At 39.9% G+C, this 20,209-nt stretch overlaps 1 protein-coding gene across 1 annotated transcript in view; it reads left to right on the top strand.

Annotated features, from left to right (window-relative positions):
* The window catches only part of pgm5 (phosphoglucomutase 5), a 29,112-nt gene extending 10,172 nt beyond the window's left edge, over positions 1–18,940 (top strand). The window contains exons 7-11 of the mRNA XM_087849213.1: positions 2,347–2,462; positions 6,418–6,553; positions 7,884–8,067; positions 14,691–14,828; positions 18,645–18,940. Coding sequence (XP_087705339.1) covers positions 2,347–2,462; positions 6,418–6,553; positions 7,884–8,067; positions 14,691–14,828; positions 18,645–18,734 — 664 coding nt within the window. The 3' untranslated portion in view covers positions 18,735–18,940. The remainder of the gene's footprint in view (positions 1–2,346; positions 2,463–6,417; positions 6,554–7,883; positions 8,068–14,690; positions 14,829–18,644) is intronic.
* Positions 18,941–20,209: the final 1,269 nt, after the last annotated feature.

Below are 20,209 nucleotides of genomic sequence, written 5' to 3'. Positions count from 1 at the left end.
GTGGGTCATATTGTAAGCGTGTGTGCAACAGAGGTTCCAGAGAGTTGAGATGAAGGAAAGTGGACATACCTCCTAGCTGCTCAGTTATGAAATTTCTTTCCAGCTCTAATCTTGTCGGAGCAGAGCTTCCAAACCATTCAAGACAGACCTGCTCTAACTTTCCCCAACTGCAGCTCAGTGTTGTCACATCCTAGAATGAAGTTATTTAGCTTTGTTCATACATGCAAGGCTGGACTTGCTCATCACTTCATGTATATTAGAAGATTAAATGTAAGTAAAAGACAGACAGTAAACATCAAAGTAATCAACATCCAAAAATAGAACTTCCTTAATAACCTAAAGAAGGTATTCACAGGGAAGGATAATATAGCTAATAATTGATTGATACTAACCATTTAAAAATACTGTATATTATGTGACCGACTTTAGATTCCTTGCCTGTAAATTGTCAACACTAGTGTGAGAAAATGAACTTTGACTGGAGAGCATTACAGTTTACGGCTCACACCTACACACGAGGGGATTGCAGCTCTAAATAGGCCTTCCAATTTCATTCCTTGTGTCTCCAGACGTATTAATCTGCCAGGTTTTTGTTTTTGTTTTTTTTTAAATCTCGTCAAAGGAATCCAACATCCCGGTTATCCTGAGACATTTTATTCTATCTGTTTAAATGCACTTGTACAGTCATTCTAGCACTGTGTGTTCAAGAAGTTTTCTTTTAGTGGAACTAAAAATTTGATCTTAAAACCTGTTCTTGATTGTGCTTTATCCCTGAAGATGTATGGATGTGAATGCTATGCATGGGTGTGTGCGCAAAGCTCTGTTGGTGCAATCATCGAACTTGAGAAAGCACGATTTGCTTTATTCTCACACTGTTTGGACGCTACATTTTTGCAACGTTGCATGAAAGCCGAGCACTGCTACAGTCAGTGTCAGTGCTTATGTTGGCCGTGGACGTGCCGTTCAAAACATCAAATGCTCGTCAGAAGTTCAGAGTTCCTGTTTTCTTTTAGGAATGCCAGGCTTTCCATTCCAGCACTTTCTTCCCCAGGGTGGGGGAATAAAGCTGGTTTACTCTTATTTGGTCATTTATCCCATCCTCTTGTAAACAGCTGCGGAGGGCACTGGGGGTTTCATGCAATGTGTATATGTATAAAACCACTTAAAAATTTTGAAACTCACCCATATTCACATTTATAGTATTGCACCATGAACTCTCACCACATCCCACAGTACGAGCATTTGAGATGCTGGTATCCATGTATTTGTTCCCTTGGCTGCAAAATCTGTTTTGTTGGTTGAAATATTTGGTTCTGCAGTTTTTAGACTTCTCCTGTAAATTGTTTCTATATTATGCAATGATTGCCGTGGAGATGTTTGTTGCAAACTAAACATTAAAACTAAAACTAAACTAAGGCTTGAGCTGGTAACTTTTCTAATATAGGATCAAAGACCGAACCTTTTCTTCAAGCGATAGTTATATCAAGCTGTAAGCAAGAACGCAAATATTAAATTGTCTTAATCCTGCTAACAAACAAAAACATTTGTTGGCCGTAAAACCAAAAGTTGCTGAAATGGTCGAATGAAAGCTCAAGGCTCAAGTACCAATCAAAAGTCAGCGTCAGTGTGTCGATCCCCGCCCTCCCCCCAGTCTGAGTGGTAACGCATCCTCTGGTAAGATGCCGAACCATGAGTTTAAAGTGCTGTATGAATGTCTAGCAGAAAGTGCTTTGGGTGCTCAAACTGAGTAGAAAAGCAGTGTATAAGTACTGATCCATTTACCATAAAGTGTGCATTTTTCTTCTTATCGCATCACTGCAGTTCCAGTAAATCAATTAGTTACTCTCTATTTTGTAATCTGCAACTGGGAAGTTTTATTAGACTTTCTCTTTGCTCTTTTCCACTTTGGCTCTTTGCACTCCCTTTCCTCCCACATATTGAACTGTTGGCATCTTTTTCCCCTCCACGTGACCCCAACATACACATGTATTCACACACACAGACACACTCACGCACATACGCACTCCATCTTCTCCTCTTGCTATGCTAGCACACGGCTGAGGTTCTAAGTAAACATGAACTAAAAGGTTAACTCACTTCGTTCCTGCTCCCTTTGCCTTATTAAGTTATTGGATGAGCTGCTGGCAGATTGCGCTTGTCATACAGGATTTGGTTTGTTTTATTTCAAAGGTCAGAGTTTTTGTGTGTAAGCTAGTTTCTATATCAGACCTGGGATGTTAGATGTTAGATTTTATTAGATATTAGATGAATATATTGTGTGTATGTGAGCAAATACATCGCGTGTACAGGCAGTTTTTCTGACTTTTCTCCTCTGCGTGTTTGTAGGGTTGCCAAAGCAATGAAACTGGCCTTGTATGAGACTCCCACAGGCTGGAGATACTTCGGGAACCTGATGGATTCTGGGCGTTGTTCCGTCTGTGGGGAGGAAAGCTTTGGGACAGGTATGACCTAGCACATTCACTTACTATCCAAACAGAAAAAAACACTGCCTTTATAAAGAGAGATTTGAAATTGCTGAATATTATGAGTACAGATCTCTACTGAATGCAAATGCAAGGCAGGATCAGCTGGTTAGATTGTGAAAAGAGGATCGCTCATTCAAATCCCAAGACTATCTTTGAAAATGTGAGTGGGAGTATGTGCATCCTTTCCCCTCAGCAACAACTGGTGCCTGCAAACAAAGCTGTCACTAGAGGACTGCAGTAGCCAGCAGCTGCTGTTGCTAAATGTGCAGCAAGAACTTGCTGAAACAGTCACCACCACCACAAAAAAACCCTTTACATTTTTCCCTACGATTTTGGTCTTTTTTGGTACTTTTGTCTGCCAATCGGCTACTATTATAGTCTAAGTTTGCCAAAAAAGCTGAGCTGTAAGAAGTCAACAAAATCCAGACTAACAGGGTAAGACACGTAACACGTTATTACTTTGCACGTTTACATTTTTAAGTAAGTCAAGTCAGTTAATATTTTTATAATGTTAGGGTTTGTTTAAAAGCTTTACGGTCATCTGGTTCGTAATATTTCTTGCTCTATTGTTTTGTTTGTAAGTGTTATTTTTAAAGACGATATTTTTTTATTTTTTGGCATTTTGGCCACTCCGACAGATGCATCGCGGAATTCATGGTTCAGTAGCTTGCTCAAGGATAATTCAACATGCAGACTGGCGTAGCCGATCTACTAACCTTCTGACTGGTAGACGACCAACTCCCCCTCATAAGCCATAAAACCCCATCAGCTCAACAGCTCATTCCTTAGCGTCCCAGCAAACATGGTTGAAGACCAGAGAGAATCTCCCTGGTCAAAACTGGTCGGGGTACGACGTCAAAAACTGAACCACAGATGGACGCATGTTACAAAGTTAGAAACATAGATCAGATTATTGTAAAGAAGAAATTAAATAGATTTGTCTTTATTTTTTTTTTAAAAGGACAACTAATATGGCTTGCAAACGGTTTATCAAGTATTCCTGTATATTAGTTACTACTGTAACACTTTTAAGCTATTTATGGTTTTGCCCTTTTAAATTCAAGTTAATTTGTCGCTTGGTAACTTTAACAAATCGGACTCTTACAGTCGTCCCCTCTTTGTTCACAGTGTCCCTATTAAAAACTCAGGAATGTTTTCATTCTAATGTAAAATCAAATCCTCAGTGTGACAGCAGGTGGACTCAAACTGCAAAAGTTCTCTTGATAGGAAGTCTAACGAGGATATCCTGACGACGTTTGAGTGATACCTCCAACTGATGTCGTGGTAACCTCGGCGACCATGGTTAAGCTTTTATTTTGGAACTACTTTGCTTGCTGGGATGCAACCAAAAGACAAAACACTACCAACCTGTCACCCCTAAGAATAGGTGATGAGAGCTGGAATAATATCATCTAATAACCCTGGGTAAAAAACGTGATTTATAACGTGACTCCAGTTGTCACAACTGTAATTTTATTTTTATTTTTTGCTGGTTATAAACATGTTTATTTCTTATATTTTCACTTTTTATTGTTCCTATTGTCTTGGAGCAACCGTGACCACATCATTTCCTTAGGGGTTAATAAAGTATTCTGATTCTGATTCTGATCTAAACATGGGCGTCTGTGGGATTGAAGCACTCAAGTGGACATTACAGGAACTGCAGTTTCTGCCACTGTGTTGGCGTCATTTTTTCAGTCCCTGAGGGTCCTGCTTGGTTCATTCCTTCCAGATCTTTAGTAACTAGTGTGCTGTGTGTAATAATATTGATGAGTGATGAGATTGCTTAGAAGGAAACAAACAAAAAAGAACATTCAACTATTTATCAAATCATCATTTTCCTTTAAAGGTGAAAATTTCCCTATTCTGTTCTCTTCCAGTCTGTTCGAGGTCTACGTTTATAAGCAGTGCATCCTGCCTGCTCATAGCTCCATTCAGAGTCAACTAATAGATGAGAGGGCTGTGACCCTGACTGCATGTGTAAATAATCCCCATTCTTCTGCTATAAAAGGAGACAGGGGCTCCCTGAATCACGGCAACAAACCGACACTCCTCCAGTGGTAGCGTTTTGTGAATACTAATGCAGACACGCACTTACGCCGGAAAGTATAAACAATTCATAAAAATACAGACATGTATAGGCTTGAATTTCAGATGCGTGTCCCTCTTGCTACAGTCCGAACCTCACCCAAAGTTTAGTCGTTGTTCTCTAATTCCTTGTGACTTCCTCTGCTTCTTTTTCTTTCAACTACTCAACCCTTTGTATTCACTAGAGAGGACACATTTAACATTAACAGAAGTGAAAAGAACCTTGATTGTTGCAAACGGAGGAGAAGATGGCGAGCAAAGCCAAATATGAGAAGTATCGACAAGGAGGAGAGAAAGGGAAGGAGCTGACACTCAGAGAGGACTATGGGAGCTTACTCGTTATCTATCCATGTAAGGCAAAAAAGCTCAGAGGGAGCCCTGGATAGCTAAATCATCAGAGCTGCACACCACTCTTGCTCTCTCTGAGACACGCAGCAAGAACAGTGCTAATTTAGAGAGCTATGTCAAACTTTGCGGGTTTTATTGGTGTCACTTTGAAAACAAAGGCACATCAGGTTAAGCTTTGTTGACATAGATATTAGATGTCTTTTATTAGGTGTCAGTCTCCGCCACCTTTTCTGTTAAGATGAATGACAAAGACACAGAGAATGAGACAGGGACTTAACAATAACAACTGCCAGTTTGCTAATGTGCCTGACATAAAGCTTTAGGTTCTTATTTTTAGTGTAGATGTTGAGAGGAATAGTAAAACAGACACAGTACTGCTTTTTAGTTTTTATTTTCTTTCCGATTTATATAAATCCAGCTTAAAATAACAGCTCACTTTCCATTTAAAGCTCAAACAGGGGAATGTTTCTAACACATGCTTAACCTCAACACATACCTTTACAGTGCAGCTGTCTCTGAGAACAGAGCGAAAGCTCCCCAGTGAAGGAGACTGTGGGTGTGATGTGCTCCTCTGTTTGAGTTTATGTTTGCTCTGGGCTGGCAGGAAAGATTGTTTGTGTTGCAACTTTTTCGACGTTTCCAAGAGCCAGCGTCCCGAGGCAACTGTTGTGAATTGGATCTGTGAATGAATTCAGTTGAATGTTGTAGATTAAAATTAACCCACCATTATACAGTTACATTAATAATTGGTCAATACAATAAACATTCCCTTCAGTTAAACTGCAGGTGAAAGTATTGTTCCCTTTCTTTGATAAAGTAACAGTTCATAATTTTAATTCATCGTTACTGTGACAAGATTCAGATAGTAAAATCAAGTCGAACATGCAGCTATTACTAGGAGATGGTTAGCTGAGGTGGTATAAAAAATGAGAAGCTAGATAAAAGAGCTAGCTTAACTTCAAACTAACATGTTTTTCCTACCTTGGTACCGTATATCTGGATTTAGTGGAAGTCATGTGCTAGGTAATGGCACTTATGTAGGGCTTTTCTACTGAATTTGAGCCTACATTCTACTGCAAAGCTCATTCACCTAATCACAGAAACCTATTCATATAGCACTTTTATCTATACCTTGAGACTGAGATTCAGCATCTTGTCCAAAGATCATTTGAAACGTATACTGGAGGAGCGGGGGATTAATCTGCCAAACTTCAGCTTGGTAGACCACCTGCGCTACCATGTAAGCAACAGTGCAGAAAGTATAAACAACTTATTATACAGACCCATGCTAACTGCTTATCCTTGTTTCTAGTGTTTGTGTTACGCTGAGCTAAAGGGCTAATCAAAATTTCCAAAATTAAAATAACCTTCAATGTCTTGCATGAGGTCAAATTTAATTTAGCTCCACTGCAGATTTTTATGGAAGTTTAGTCCCAATAACTAAGAGAAGTTTACACAGAGATGTTGAATTTTGCACGTTTTCCTTCTCTTCCAGGTTCTGACCACATTCGTGAGAAGGACGGCTTGTGGTCCGTGTTGGTGTGGTTGTCCATCATGGCAGCCAAGAAACAAGGTGTCGAGCAGATTGTCAGAGAACACTGGGCCAGGTTTGGGCGTAACTACTTCTGCAGGTAAACAGCTAAGTAATCAAACCATTGTGTATCTATTAAGGTTTCTCATGTGACGTCATGTGCACATTGCTTCAGATTTGTTCGCTATATTATGGTGCGATGCAACCACACGTTGCTATTAAAAAAGGTATATTCCCCAAGTAGTTGATAGTGGCTCCTGGAGGCTGATATGGTATTGTTGTCAATGCAATAACTTCAAAATGAGACGATATATCATTTTCAAAATTATACCATGCAAACAGGTGCATGTACTAAAACTCAGGGGTCAGTTTGAATCTCAGTCACCTCAACCTTAAGAGGTCAGTTTTTCTGAAAATCTTATGAATGCAATTTCTCACAACGAGTCACCTAGGATTTTGAAATTGATAACACATGTGCATCTACTAGAAGGCTAGGGGGCCGCACTGGTAGCCACAAGCGTTTTCATGTTTGGTTTTCAATACTCGTAAACTTCTAGCCAAGCCGTAGTAAAACTTGACAAAGTGTGACACAGAAATAGAGACGATTTGCCTTCAAAGCAAAAGTTGTTCAAGAATCTTTTACTTTGAAAGTTAATGGTTCCTGTTTCCAGTTTGTGTTGCATTTTTACAGTTTCACAGCAGCTCAAAAAGTAGCTGGATGGTGTTTGTAGGCAAGCCTGTAACTTCCATTCAGACTACGGACAGCCCACGATGAGTGGTTGATAGATGATAACCGACTGGCCTCTAAGCTGGTGTGACTGAAACCTTATTCACTTGATCCTACATCGTCACCGTGATTGTCACACATCCAAAATAGCCTACAAGCCAATGCCGTGTGGTTACCTCAAATCTTTTCTCACTCGTTTACTAGTTTTCGTCAGAACCTTCATCATGATTGTGTGAATACATGCTGACTAACTTCAGTAATAACTTCTCTTCACCTCGTCTTAGTCCCTACCGACCCCGCAAATGCCTCGCTGGCTTTCACCTTAATCCACCCCCCTCCCTCCAGTCCTTCTCACTCGTTCTTATTTTAACTTCTCCCCTGTGAGAGGCACAGATAGCTGCCACAGTCAGTCTTCCCACTGATAGCTGCAGTAGTTTTTATGTTCCCACAGAGAGCTTCTCTAAACTGATGCTTGTTTCCCACAACACATAAAGTAGATGGACAGGATATACAGGACACGTCCCCAGAATTTCTGTGGTACATCTCTTGCAATTTAGAGCCCTTTTCGGTAACATAAGTAAGATGATGCGGCATTAGAAAACTGAACGTACCTAACATAAGCAAACTCTCCCTTTTCTGCTTTCATGACCTCATTGAGTCTTACGTGTGTTCATAAATCTTGTGTGCATCTTATGATTGTCAGGTTTGACTATGAAGGTCTGGACCCACGTGCAGCCTTTTACCTAATGAGAGATCTGGAGGCAGTAATCTCAGACAAAGCATTCACCAGCCAGAAGTTTGCTGTAGGGGACCACATGTACAGCGTGGAGAAGGCTGACAACTTCGAGTACATTGACCCCGTGGATGGAACAGTGGCTCGAAACCAGGTCAGTGTAAGGAAGGCTGTAACAGCAGGATGTTGCATGACACGTTATTATTTGGCCATTCACACTACAGCTCTGACCCAAAGAAGCCCAAATGGGAATATACAGCCCACCATGGGAAACACTCCAGTAGATAAGGTGTGTACTGTGGTGCAGCTCTTGACTTCGATCGTCCAGCTGCAGAACAAAGGCCAGCTGCCAGCATAAGCACCCTGAAAAAGGAATTTTTTTTTACAACAAATTAAACGTCAGCTTCCATTCAGCTCCCACAGTGCCACCACCGTACCATATAAGGTTAATTACACACTAGAAGGGAATCCCAAGACCAATTTATAAATTGCACACGAGGGAAAAAAATTCTTTAAGAATTTCCCAAATATGGGATAAATAAAGTGTTTCTTATCTTATCGTGGCCCACCAAAGCAGCCAATGCTGGATGTTCTGACAAATGTGAATTGCATGTAGTGCAAAACTGAACATGGTGACGACACAGACATCACTACAGGTGAAGGGAGCACAGGTCAACAGGAAGGCAGAGTTTAAAAAGCCCTGGCTAACTGGCTAGGTGTTTTACATTGTGACAAATCCCATTCAGCTAATCTCAGGACCCGCTGCAACAACGGAGAAGAACATGTCAGGTGACGCTGTGTGAGGCAGGCAGGACTGGACCCAAAGTGCAGACTCACAGGCAAGACTGAACTTAATGAAATCTTTATTGCTGAATTTATAGATACATAACAAAACTGAGAAGGCTAAGGGCAGACACTAAACCGACATACAGAGAATTATCACAACGGGCAGGACACACAGCAAGAGGGAGTTCACGACAGACACAGGACAAGAGACTGTCAAAATAAAACAGGAAGCACAAGAAGCACACAATAAGACTCAGACTGACTACTACATGAAAGACGAGAGAGCGAGGGACGAGAGACACACACAGAGAAAGGACTGGGAAAACAGGAAACTAAACTAGGAGACTGACAGGCAAACAAACATGAGGACAAGACTGACTTAACTGGGAGATTCTGAGGGAAGGACACAGAGACAAGGACCTAAAAGATTCAATTCAATTCAATTCAATTTTATTTATATAGGGCCAAATCACAACAAATGTCGCCTCAAGGCGCTTCATAGATACAGAGAAAAGCCCAACAATCATATGACCCCCTATGAGCAAGCACTTTGGCGACAGTGGGAAGGAAAAACTCCCTTTTAACAGGAAGAAACCTCCGGCAGAACCAGGCTCAGGGAGGGGCGGCCATTTGCTGCGACCGGTTGGGGTGAGAGAAGGAAGACAGGATAAAAGACATGCTGTGGAAGAGAGACAGAGATTAATAACAGATATGATTCAATACAGAGAGGTCTATTAACACATAGTGAGTGAGAAACGTGACTGGAAAGGAAAAACTCAATGCATCATGGGAACCCCCCGGCAGCCTACATCTATTGCAGCATAACTAAGGGAGGATTCAGGGTCACCTGGTCCAGCCCTAACTATATGCTTTAGCAAAAAGGAAAGTTTTAAGCCTAATCTTAAAAGTAGAGATAGTGTCTGTCTCCCGAATCCAAACTGGAAGCTGGTTCCACAGAAGAGGGGCCTGAAAACTGAAGGCTCTCCCTCCCATTCTACTTTTAAATACTCTAGGAACAACAAGTAGGCCTGCAGAGTGGGAGCGAAGTGCTCTAATAGGGTAATATGGTACTACAAGGTCATTAAGATAAGATGGGGCCTGATTATTTAAGACCTTGTATGTAAGATCCACATAACAAACAATACAACTTAAATTAGAAATACAGAAAAAGTAAAGAGTGGGAGAAAACGAAACCAGGAAACATAAGACACACCCCTTCCCTGTCCCAACTCACCTGTAAACCAATCAGCATAGCATGAACCGACACATTAATTTAGCATAGAAGGACCTTAAGCTGTAACAAGACAGATCAGGGGATCCTTTTGTGCAAAAAAGTGCAAAAAAAGATTGTTTTAAATAGTTGCCACTTAGGCTAGAGTTACTCTTAGAAGTTGTGTTTTCTGTGTTTCAATATAAAACTGGATAGCTGGGTGCTATTAGTGTCCTGTTTGCTTTACTTATCTCTCGAACCTGCTGTTTCTGTTGAGTTGTAATTGTTTTAGTAAAGTACTACACATCACTCGTAGCACAGCGCATTACTTAATTACTCGCTAGAGAAAGTGCTTCATGACACTACTGTTTACATTACTTAAGTGTTGGATTCTTCACTGGCTTGGTGTCAACATGCTGTGCGTGCAGATGCTTGAAAAGAGCAGAAGTTGTGTAGAATGCAGCAGAATATAGTCGTTTCTGTCATGGTCTCAATTAGATTAAAAACAACCAGAACAACTTTCAAGTCATTTATTGGTTCCATTCTCCAGACTGGTTACCTTAAACTGAGATTGACAATAAGTTGACCAACCAAAAGCCACAAACCTGTTTGTTCAACCCAACATCGAATTGCATTGCATTAGAAAAGTGACTGAAAAGCTGCTTCACATCAGGTCACACACTCTCTCTTCCCTTTGTTCACATACATGTACTCAGCCTGGTGTAAGCCAGACCACCCACAGTGCTGTCTGATCAGCAAGGCTCCATGTTTGGACATGACAGTCTATCTTCCTTTTGAAATTATAAACATATGCATACATCACGTATCACTACAAACACCGATAACTCGCTAGGTTAATGTAACCTTCCTTCCTTCCCTTCTTTCTTCCTCTTTGTGTCTGTGACTTTCACCCAGCTGACTTCTCTGTCCTGCCCAGAAATTTGTGGAAATTTGTCAACACTTCTTAGCTTCCGCCCCACCTCACAAAAACACACGCAAACACACACACATTGTGCATTTTGGTGTGTACATCCGTCCAGTTGTCCATGAGCGTAAGCGTGAACACATGCGTACCCTTCCACTGCCGATCCTTGTTCGCACTTGTGTTTTCCACTCTGACCACCGGCTTCACCTTGTATATCTTAACACCGTGAAGGAGTCTTTTGTTATCCTGCTGTGACTATTCCACTGTGTCACCATGGATACAGCAGGTCAGCTTTTTAGTCAGTCACCCCAAAATACTGATAAATCCTCAGCATCCCAGTCGCCCCAGTGAATGTTATTACAACACACATTCCTCCCAGGACAGAATTATATCAGCTGTCGTCTCACTTTGCAGTCTCTCCATTGCAAGTGTGTTTGAAGGGGGAAGAGCTGGCACACGAGAGACGCAAACACACTCAAACACAATACACAAATACACAAGACAAAGCTTGGGGGATTTACACAGCAGTGGCATCGCGGCCTTTTGTAGCTGGCTACTGAATTCATTCCACGTCGTCTGCATATCAGATGATGGAACCACTTGTGCGCTAAATGTAGATACTGCCTTTTGGATAATTTGGTATTATGCGAAATTTGTTTCGTAAAAAATACCTACCAACGAAAAAAAGCAAAGGTTTCTATTTAACTAGTAAGAAACTTGTCTTCTTTATGTTTGTGGTAATTTTTTTTAATCTATGACTGAATTTGATCAAATGTTGCTTTACCTAATAGCTAATGACTAAATGATAGGGATGACAGCTCATTAAAAGAATAAATTTGATTGTATCTTTAGCTAAGGCTGGCTGTGGCTGTATCTCTTAAGATAGCTATAGAATTAGCAGTGTCTTGATGGCTTTTTGACTGTAAGTGCCTCAGAGTGTGGAAAGCAGGGCTGTAGTAACACAAATGTTTTTGTTCTAAGATGTCCGCTGTTAGGCACACGTTTCAAGCACTTACACTTGGGAGAGTGTAGATAGACAGACTTTTTAAGATCAAGTCTGATCTACAGTTCTGTGTAAAGGCATTGTCTTTGTTTTATTATTTTATCTTTTTTTTTGTTTTTTATATATATTTTTTATCTTTTTTTTATCTTTTTAAAAAGTGGTTTTGTGCAATAGATCTTTATTATTTTCATGCTTTGTCTTGAAAAACAGATGATTTTTTCCCCATTTGCTTAGTCGAATCTATTAAGAAATGCCAACGATAACACAGTTTCATAGGCATGAAATCATAATTTTGCACTTACAAGGTGATTCTAAAAGGACTATTAGAAACTTGAGATATTTCATCCTTAAAAAGCCAGACTGTGTTCTTAAAAAAAATCTGAGGAAACTACATAAATGGAGGAACAAAGAAGAACTGCCAGGCGTGAAAAATTATCTACAGCAGATAAACAGTATCTGAAGATCACATCCTTAAGAAATAGGCAGAAATGCTGACAAAGGACCTTAGAGGGTCATTCGATCCTTAAGCTGATGCATCTACTGTTCACTGAAGCCTCATCAGAAATGGTCTCAGTGGAAGGATTGCTGGGAAAAAGCCATCCTTAAAGAAAGGAAGCAGGGAGAAAGGACTGAGATAAATTACACGAGAATTTGATTGAAAATTAGTGGCAACAGGTCTTATAGAGTGATGGATACGAATTTGAAATTTTTAGTTCACACTGTTGTCAGTGGAGGTCAGAGAGGTAAGAGGTAAACAGTGAGTGTATATAGCCACCTGTAAAACATGGTGGACGCTCTGTCATGGTTTCAGGCTGTAATTTAGTGAGTGGTGTTGAGGATCTTGTCAAAACTGATGGGATTATGAATACACAAAAGTACTATAAGATTCTGATCTACCATGTAATGCCAGGAAGAAGGCATCAGTTTAGCAACAGCTTGACTTTTCGGCACTGATCTCAAAGACACTTCCTATGCAGGATAGAAAAACAGGTAGTGGAACACTGTCAGTCATGGATTGGCCTCCTCAGAGTCTCGACAATACTAAAGCAGTGCAGGGTCATCTTGACAAAGAACAGAACAAAAGGCAGCCAACCTCAAAATAAGAGGGCTGATGTCCCTCAACAAGTCTAGGGAACTATTCCTGAAGACTACTTGGTTTCGTTCACTATTACTTGCCCTTATATTATAGCCCATATGGCCCTGGCAATGTGCTAATGTATGCTGATTTATCGCATAGGAACTGACAACAGGACATCCTAACTTCACTGTACTGTTTCAATAACTACAATAGACATATGAGGCGAAGGTAAATTTAAAAAATCCTAATGTGTTTATAAGAAGCAGTTGATCATGATGGTCAGTGCTGACTCGTGTAGATATTTTCTGCTGCAGCTCATTTCATGTGTGAAATCAAAATGCAAATGAAGAGCCATGACTTGTTTCCCCTCTTGTGTTAGTGGGACTTTATTGCTCTGTGCTTTCTTTAACCCACATTTCCACACCAACATTAGTCCATGAATAACTCCACACAGTTGCAGAGGAACAGCAGTTGGCATGGATGCTGGACAGTGGGAGGGAGGCTCAGACAAAGACCTCTCCAAAATCTCTAAGCACCTTTAGGCTGGTAGATGAACAAATGGATTGATAGATGAATAAAGATGAACACACATGCACGACACACATGAGTTATGGCTCGTATGTGCTCCACTCGGGGCCTCTGAGCTCTGCATTGGCAAGTGTTTTTAACATGCATTAGTCAGCCTTCTGATAACTGCCACTCTATTGTTAGTGAGTTGACAGACTCACAGATAGAGAGACAGACAGCTGGGCGGACGTCTCTGATTATCGCCGTCTCTCTTCACCTGGACTCTGGCATGTTATCCTTCATTCCCAGAGTGGTTCAGATATTTCCATTTAGTACTGCGTTCTGTAAACAATAATGCTGAGCCACAGTTAACTAATAGGCTCACAGCCATTTGTCTGAGACTGGCTGCTTTGGAACTGGGACAGTGCATCCACTTGACTTTTACTACTATACAAAACTTTTGTTTACTATAGTTGCAATAACATTTGTCAGTATCGAGACATCTAGTACAGCTTAACGCCTGAGGTGGGGATACTTTGACAATACAGTTTGGAGTCCTGTTTTTTCTCATAACATGTTGCTGTCACCTCCCTTGAACTCGTACTCTAATCGAATAATGAAGGAGAGACTGTGGAATTCAGGACAGATAAGCGCCGTTACAGATGCATTAGTCGAAAAGTTTCTTCCTTACGTCAGTCAGCAGGAGATATATTTGATTGGTCCCAATGCAGTGATATCCTGGGATTAAGTTTGAAGAGTCACACACAGAGTTCAGTTATGAGCCTTAGCGAGAATGTTATCTGCTGTCAGAGTCAGGAGATTCTTGGAAAGTGCAGCTGTAGTTATAACCTTATGCAACTTTATAGCCAACATCATTAGGAATGTGAGTGCGCTGCATGCATCAAGAGTACAGTTTGAATCATGCGCCAACAAAACACACAGTAACAGTGACATCTAGCGGATGTTTGCCTTTACTGCATCACTAATTACAGGATTGAATGTTTTAACACAGGTCTGATGATACAAGATTTGTACTTTTGTGTGCTGTAAAGTCACACTGAATTTGTGCATTCAAATGATTTTCTATCCTATTTCCACTCAAATACATGACCATTTATTTGTCTTTTACTTTTAGCCATTTACTTGTGTTTAAAAAAATATGTTTATATAATTTTTAATATTTAAAAGAGAAATAGAATAGTAAGTTATTGAAAAAGTAGACAAAAGTCAATTGATAAAAATTAAGAAAATATTTTTTTTGTTTCCAGGGTTTGAGGATTATCTTTAATGATGCGTCCCGCCTGGTGTTTCGAATGAGCGGGAGCGGCGGAGGGATGGGGACCACAATCCGCATTTATGCTGAGAGCTTTGAGAGAGACCCGGAGAGACACAACAGAGAGACACAGGTACGCAGATGGGTTTGATGGTGTTTATGTACCTTCTTTTTGTGACATTTGTGCTTATATCAATTACTTCTCACCTTTCAGTGGAAAAATCCTGTCCTAAATCCCTTCAGGAATGGCATCTAGCCAAGGTTGAACATTTGAACCTCTTTGTCTGGCTCTGGGGCCTTTCTGTGTTTTATTTTCCCTCTGGGTTCAATAAAGGTCCATGTGAGGCTAATTTTCCAGAGACATGGATGAGAGAATGTGTGCTTGTCTCTCTGTGTTTTCCCCTGAGATAGACTGTGACTATCCCAGGGTGTACCCACCTCTTTCCCCATGACAGCCGGGATGGGCTCCACCCAAATCACGACCCAAAGAAAATAGAGGACTGTATAGAAGTACTATCCTTATCTTGAACTATGGTGTGGCCATTTGTTTGCCATTTGTAAATTCTTCCAACATTGTTAATTTAGCATTATTATGTCATCTTTAGCCAGTTTTACCACCACAGGAAAGCTTTGTTGGCACACAGTAGCAGAAATGATGCTTCATAGTGAGCTTTTTCAACATATTAAATGCATGATATGTATCTGTGTGATACATAGGAGATATTCTATCATTTGAATGTTTAAAAACTTTAATTATATACATATATACTCCTAAACTACTACTTAAGTCTGTGATTTAGCAAACATAAAATTAAATTGATCATGGCTCAAGAGTTGGCAGTTCGTCTTGTAATTGGAAGGTTGCCGGTTCGAGCCCTGGCTCCGACAGTCTCGGTCATGGTGTCCTTGGGCAAGACACTTCACCCGTTGCCCACTGGTGGTGGTCAGAGGGCCCGGCGGCACCAGTGTCCGGCAGCCTCGCCTCTGTCAGTGCGCCCCAGGGTGGCTGTGGCTACAATGTAGCTTGCCATCACCAGTGTGTGAATGTGTGGGTGGATAACTGAATGTGTGAAGCGCTTTGGGGTCCTTCGGGACTAGTAAAGCGCTATATAAATACAGGCCATTTACCATTTAAATAAAGTCCAAACTTATGTATGCAAGTAAGCATAATAACATAGATTAAATATATGCACAAGATGAATGGAGTAATATACAGTTATTGTTGGTACAGAATTAAAATAACCAATAACCACAGCCTCTATGTTTTATCCCAATTTGGGATAAAACATAGAGGCTGTGAAATTCATCTTATTTCCAGTTGCAACAAAGACTTGGATGCGGGAATTAGATGACTTCCAGGAGGAGGAGGAGGAAATTTAACAGGGATGTAAAGGAAAAATATTTGTGCTGCAGAGAGGAACAAGTGGAACCCCCAAAAATAGGAATGAAAAGAGTTCATATTTATCTGGGTCCCTTAAAACCTTTAACATAATTATGAAGCAGTCGTTCCAAAACTTGTGACGTTTATAGCAGAAATAAAACATATGGCTCAGATTGCAAGAGGAATAATGTTGGAATATGTTATCTGGAAGTTGAGAAACAGACTCTATTTAATATCTTAAACCTAGCACAGGGTGTACCATTGATCAGTCAGCCTGATTACAAGCGCCTGCTCCCAGGCAGTTTTGTTTTTGAGTATTCAGGGCCGCGACTTTTAATTGAGTCTAAAGGCCAGAAGACCGTTCCACGGCTGTTCAGCAGGGAACAGGGGAAAACACTCCTGCTGCAGTTTATTTACTAATTGTTTACATGTTACTTCTGACATACTGTAATTCACTACATATTAGCAGAGTAAATACTCAGTCAGTAGTGATACAATGTCTAAGGGTTTCATCACTTGTTGTCTTGAGCTCACGTCTTCAGACAATAATTGATGAAGTATGGTTAAATTTTGATCCGAGGTTTATGTCAGGCTGAGCAGTTAAAGGACACAGCATGTACTGTGGTTGTATTGTGATTATGTATTATAACTTTCATTCAAACTGTTAGATGACTGGCCTGTAGACTTTGGAGTGTTTAGCAATGAAAGCTTGTTGTGTGGCTACGGATGTTTGGGATAGGTAGTGTACTTTAAACACACCCAGGAGTTATAAAGATGCCTTCGCAATTTAGAGCGGTGTGTGTGTGTGTGTGTGTGTGTGTGTGTGTGTGTGTGTGTGTGTGTGTGTGTGTGTGTGTGTGTGTGTGTGTGTGTGTGTGTGTGTGTTGTTCAGATTAACGACATTTCAATTCTGACTTTGCCACAGAAAAAAGCAAAGAAAAGCAACAAAGTTTATATTTGAGAATTACTTTTTAGTCTTTTATTATTAAAATGCAGGTGCAGTAATTCAAAACGTATAGGGCAGCATGAAGTTATGTCCCAATGTTACATCCCCCTTTTTATTCATGAAAATAGAAAATCATCCTCGCTAAACTGCTGTTATGATAAGCATACCTGAACTGTGATTTAGCTGCTGTGTTTATTCAGCCAATAAAAATGTGTTATTTGTGGCATTACACTGAACCCTCGGATTATCCATCATTAGATCATAAATTCAGCATCTAATCATTCTGGCCCTTACCCAGCGCGCGTGAATTATCAGAGACGACATACATGATTGCACGCTATGCTTACTCAGCTAGATTAGAGGGACAGATTTTATGTACAAGATTCTCAGCCAAGCTAAAAAAAAGCCACATGTTTGTGTGCAGCCTTAGTAAAATCTGTGCTTTCAGTGTAATACATGTTTGTTTTTTTTGCATGTAGCAGTTTTGGGATGAGAATATCATACAATGTAGAGTGTTGTGGAAAAGTCTTGAGATCACCAGAAAATGGTAAATAGATTTAGAGATTTACTTATAATTTCTTCAGGAATAGTTCTCCAGGCATCTTGAAGGACACTTTAAGCTCTCTTTTGGATGTTGGATGTTTTTTCTTTTATTCTTTGTTAATAATATTGAAGTTCAGGGGAAGGGGAAGTTCAGGCTCTGGGGAGGCCAGTCCATGACTGATTGTGTTTTACTGTGTGTTTATCTATCCACATATGTTTTTACCGGACTGGGAGTATATGTCAGATCATTGTCATGCTGAAAAATGCATTTGTTGTCTATCAGTTGCTTTCCACATGGCACTATGTGATAGATTAAAATCTTTCTGTACTTTCCTGCATTTATAATTCCATGCATTTTGACAAGATCTGGCTGAAATTCAGAGTGTAATTTGGCATACCTCAGCCTTTTCTCCCTGTTTCCCTTCCTTAACAATGGCTTCTTGACAGCCACTCTTCCACTGAGACCATTTCTGATAAGGCTTCAGTGAGCAGTAGATGGATCAGCAGAAGGCTCAGATGCATCTCTCAGATCCTTGCTGGATTTTTGTAAAGACAAGGTTTGGCTACTTTCAACCAAAATATAAAGAAATGAGGGGCGTCTCAAGACTTTTGCACAGCCCTGTACATGCCTGCTGTTCCATCACACAATGCTGTGCAGTAAAGGGTTCAAATTAACACTGACCCAACACCAAACCTGTTAGTCATAATGTGAAGTTTGTGGGATGTTGTCATTATTTGTTGTCTCATGCTCACTTTGTATGCATTTTCTGAATGTAAAAATAAAAAAGAACCAGTTGAATAACCAGGTTAAAGCTCCTATAAAATCCCCATGATGTGGATGTTGAAACAGTTTTAAAGGTCTAGACTTACGTAAGTCTAACTCGGTTATCTGCTCTGGAATCTGTGTAAGTAACACGTGATGTCTATAAATATAATGTGCCAACCTCGCACAGCAAAACTGACCAAAAAGCTCACAAAATTCTCAAGAACTCGACAGTAACTTAGTGCGAATGTGAAAGATTTAAAGGTCTGATTGAGTTTCAAAGCACTGCCTTCAGCTCTCTTTGCTTTGTCTTCAGGTGGTGCTGGGTCCTCTCATTGCCATTGCCCTGAAGATCTCGAACATTCACGAGAGGACAGGACGCCGTGGCCCAAATGTAATCACATGAGCAAGTGGAAAAAAACAAACCAACCAAAAAACACTCTCACACTCATATGCAAACACATGAAAAATATCCTCAAAGCACCCTTTCCTGTTACTTTCTTGGTTTCATCTTTAAAATATCTCTGTAGTTTCAGCCTCATTTTTCATTTCTCTTTTGACTCAGATGCTTACCGCTGACATTTGTCTCTCAAAAATAAAGTTAAAGTCACACACAGTGTTCTCTGTTCTTTATTGATGACTACCATTTAGTGGATAAAAGTGGCAGGCGTAATTATTGTTGTGGATAAATAATGAAAAAAAGGTAGACAGCGAACAGATTATGAGCGTGCAAACTCACATTTCAGATTGCCCGAACCTATCACAGCATGTTTTCAACTATTTGACCTTTTAAAAATCTGAACACCAAAAGTAATTGCCAGAAAATTCACATTTTTGTGTTTAGTTAACCTTCTGTTTAAACTTTAAAACAAAATTAAATATTAATTTGCATGTATGAGTTGAAATTTGCATCATATTTGCCTAAACCGAGGCTAGTACTACACCATAATACATACAGTTTAATGGTATACTGTGGTATAAATATGTGTTAACTTTATTAAAGCCATAAAATTAAAACATATTTCTTCTATGAATACTTGATAAGTAACCACAATCATATTTCAAACCTACATAAGTTAAAAAGAAAAATGTGCTCTCAACAGTTTTAGCTTTTATTCTTTAATTTAGGATTTGAAAATGTTGTATGATCATGTTTGAATTCATTATTTCTTTTTTTAAATCCAAATAAAATATTTGTGTGTAATTCTTTTCCTTTTCATTTAGTCAAATGGCTCTAAGGACAAAAAGAAAAAAAACAGACTTAGTGAAATATGTTGCCCTTAAGTGTTTTGTTGCGCTGACACCATATATCAGGTGGTGTATGAATGCCCTTTCGTTATTCGAGGAAAGAGCGTGCTTTTAAGCATAAAGTGTGTTGGAGTTGTTGTGTTGAGACAAAAAAATGAAGAAGGCTGATCTTTATATGGCCTGAATGAGACACGCAGAACTCATAAACAGCCTGATTGCTGTCTTTATCAGTTGAGGATATGCCAGTGGATATCCGTAAGGATGTGTTCACTCAGCCAGCCAGACATTACCAGCCAGCCATAGCAGGTTATTGCCCCATACAACAGTTTTATAGCATCAGGTGTTATTTCTTAAGATGGACGGGGATAGGGGGCACTTTATCAACTTTAGACAAGTTGCTAAAAACACAATTTAGTTAAAATTGTTTAAGCTTTAGCATATTATAGCCAAAAGCATGATTAGAAAAAAAAATACCATCAAAAAATACCACCAATAGTGTAATTAAAAAAATGGCAGCAACCACTCTTTTCCTCTTTATATTGTGTATAAAAAGCTGCAATGCTGCTGTTTGTGCTCGACCGGACTTTTTATTGTGATGAAGTGCGCCATCAGGTGTAGTCTTCATGTGTTGAA

Source organism: Neolamprologus brichardi, chromosome 12 (genome assembly GCF_056152115.1).
Source record: "Neolamprologus brichardi isolate AB-2024 chromosome 12, ASM5615211v1, whole genome shotgun sequence".
NCBI classification, from domain to species: domain Eukaryota; kingdom Metazoa; phylum Chordata; class Actinopteri; order Cichliformes; family Cichlidae; genus Neolamprologus; species Neolamprologus brichardi.
The sequence above is the reverse complement of the archived record's forward strand: the minus strand, read 5'-3'. Positions and strand labels throughout refer to the sequence as shown.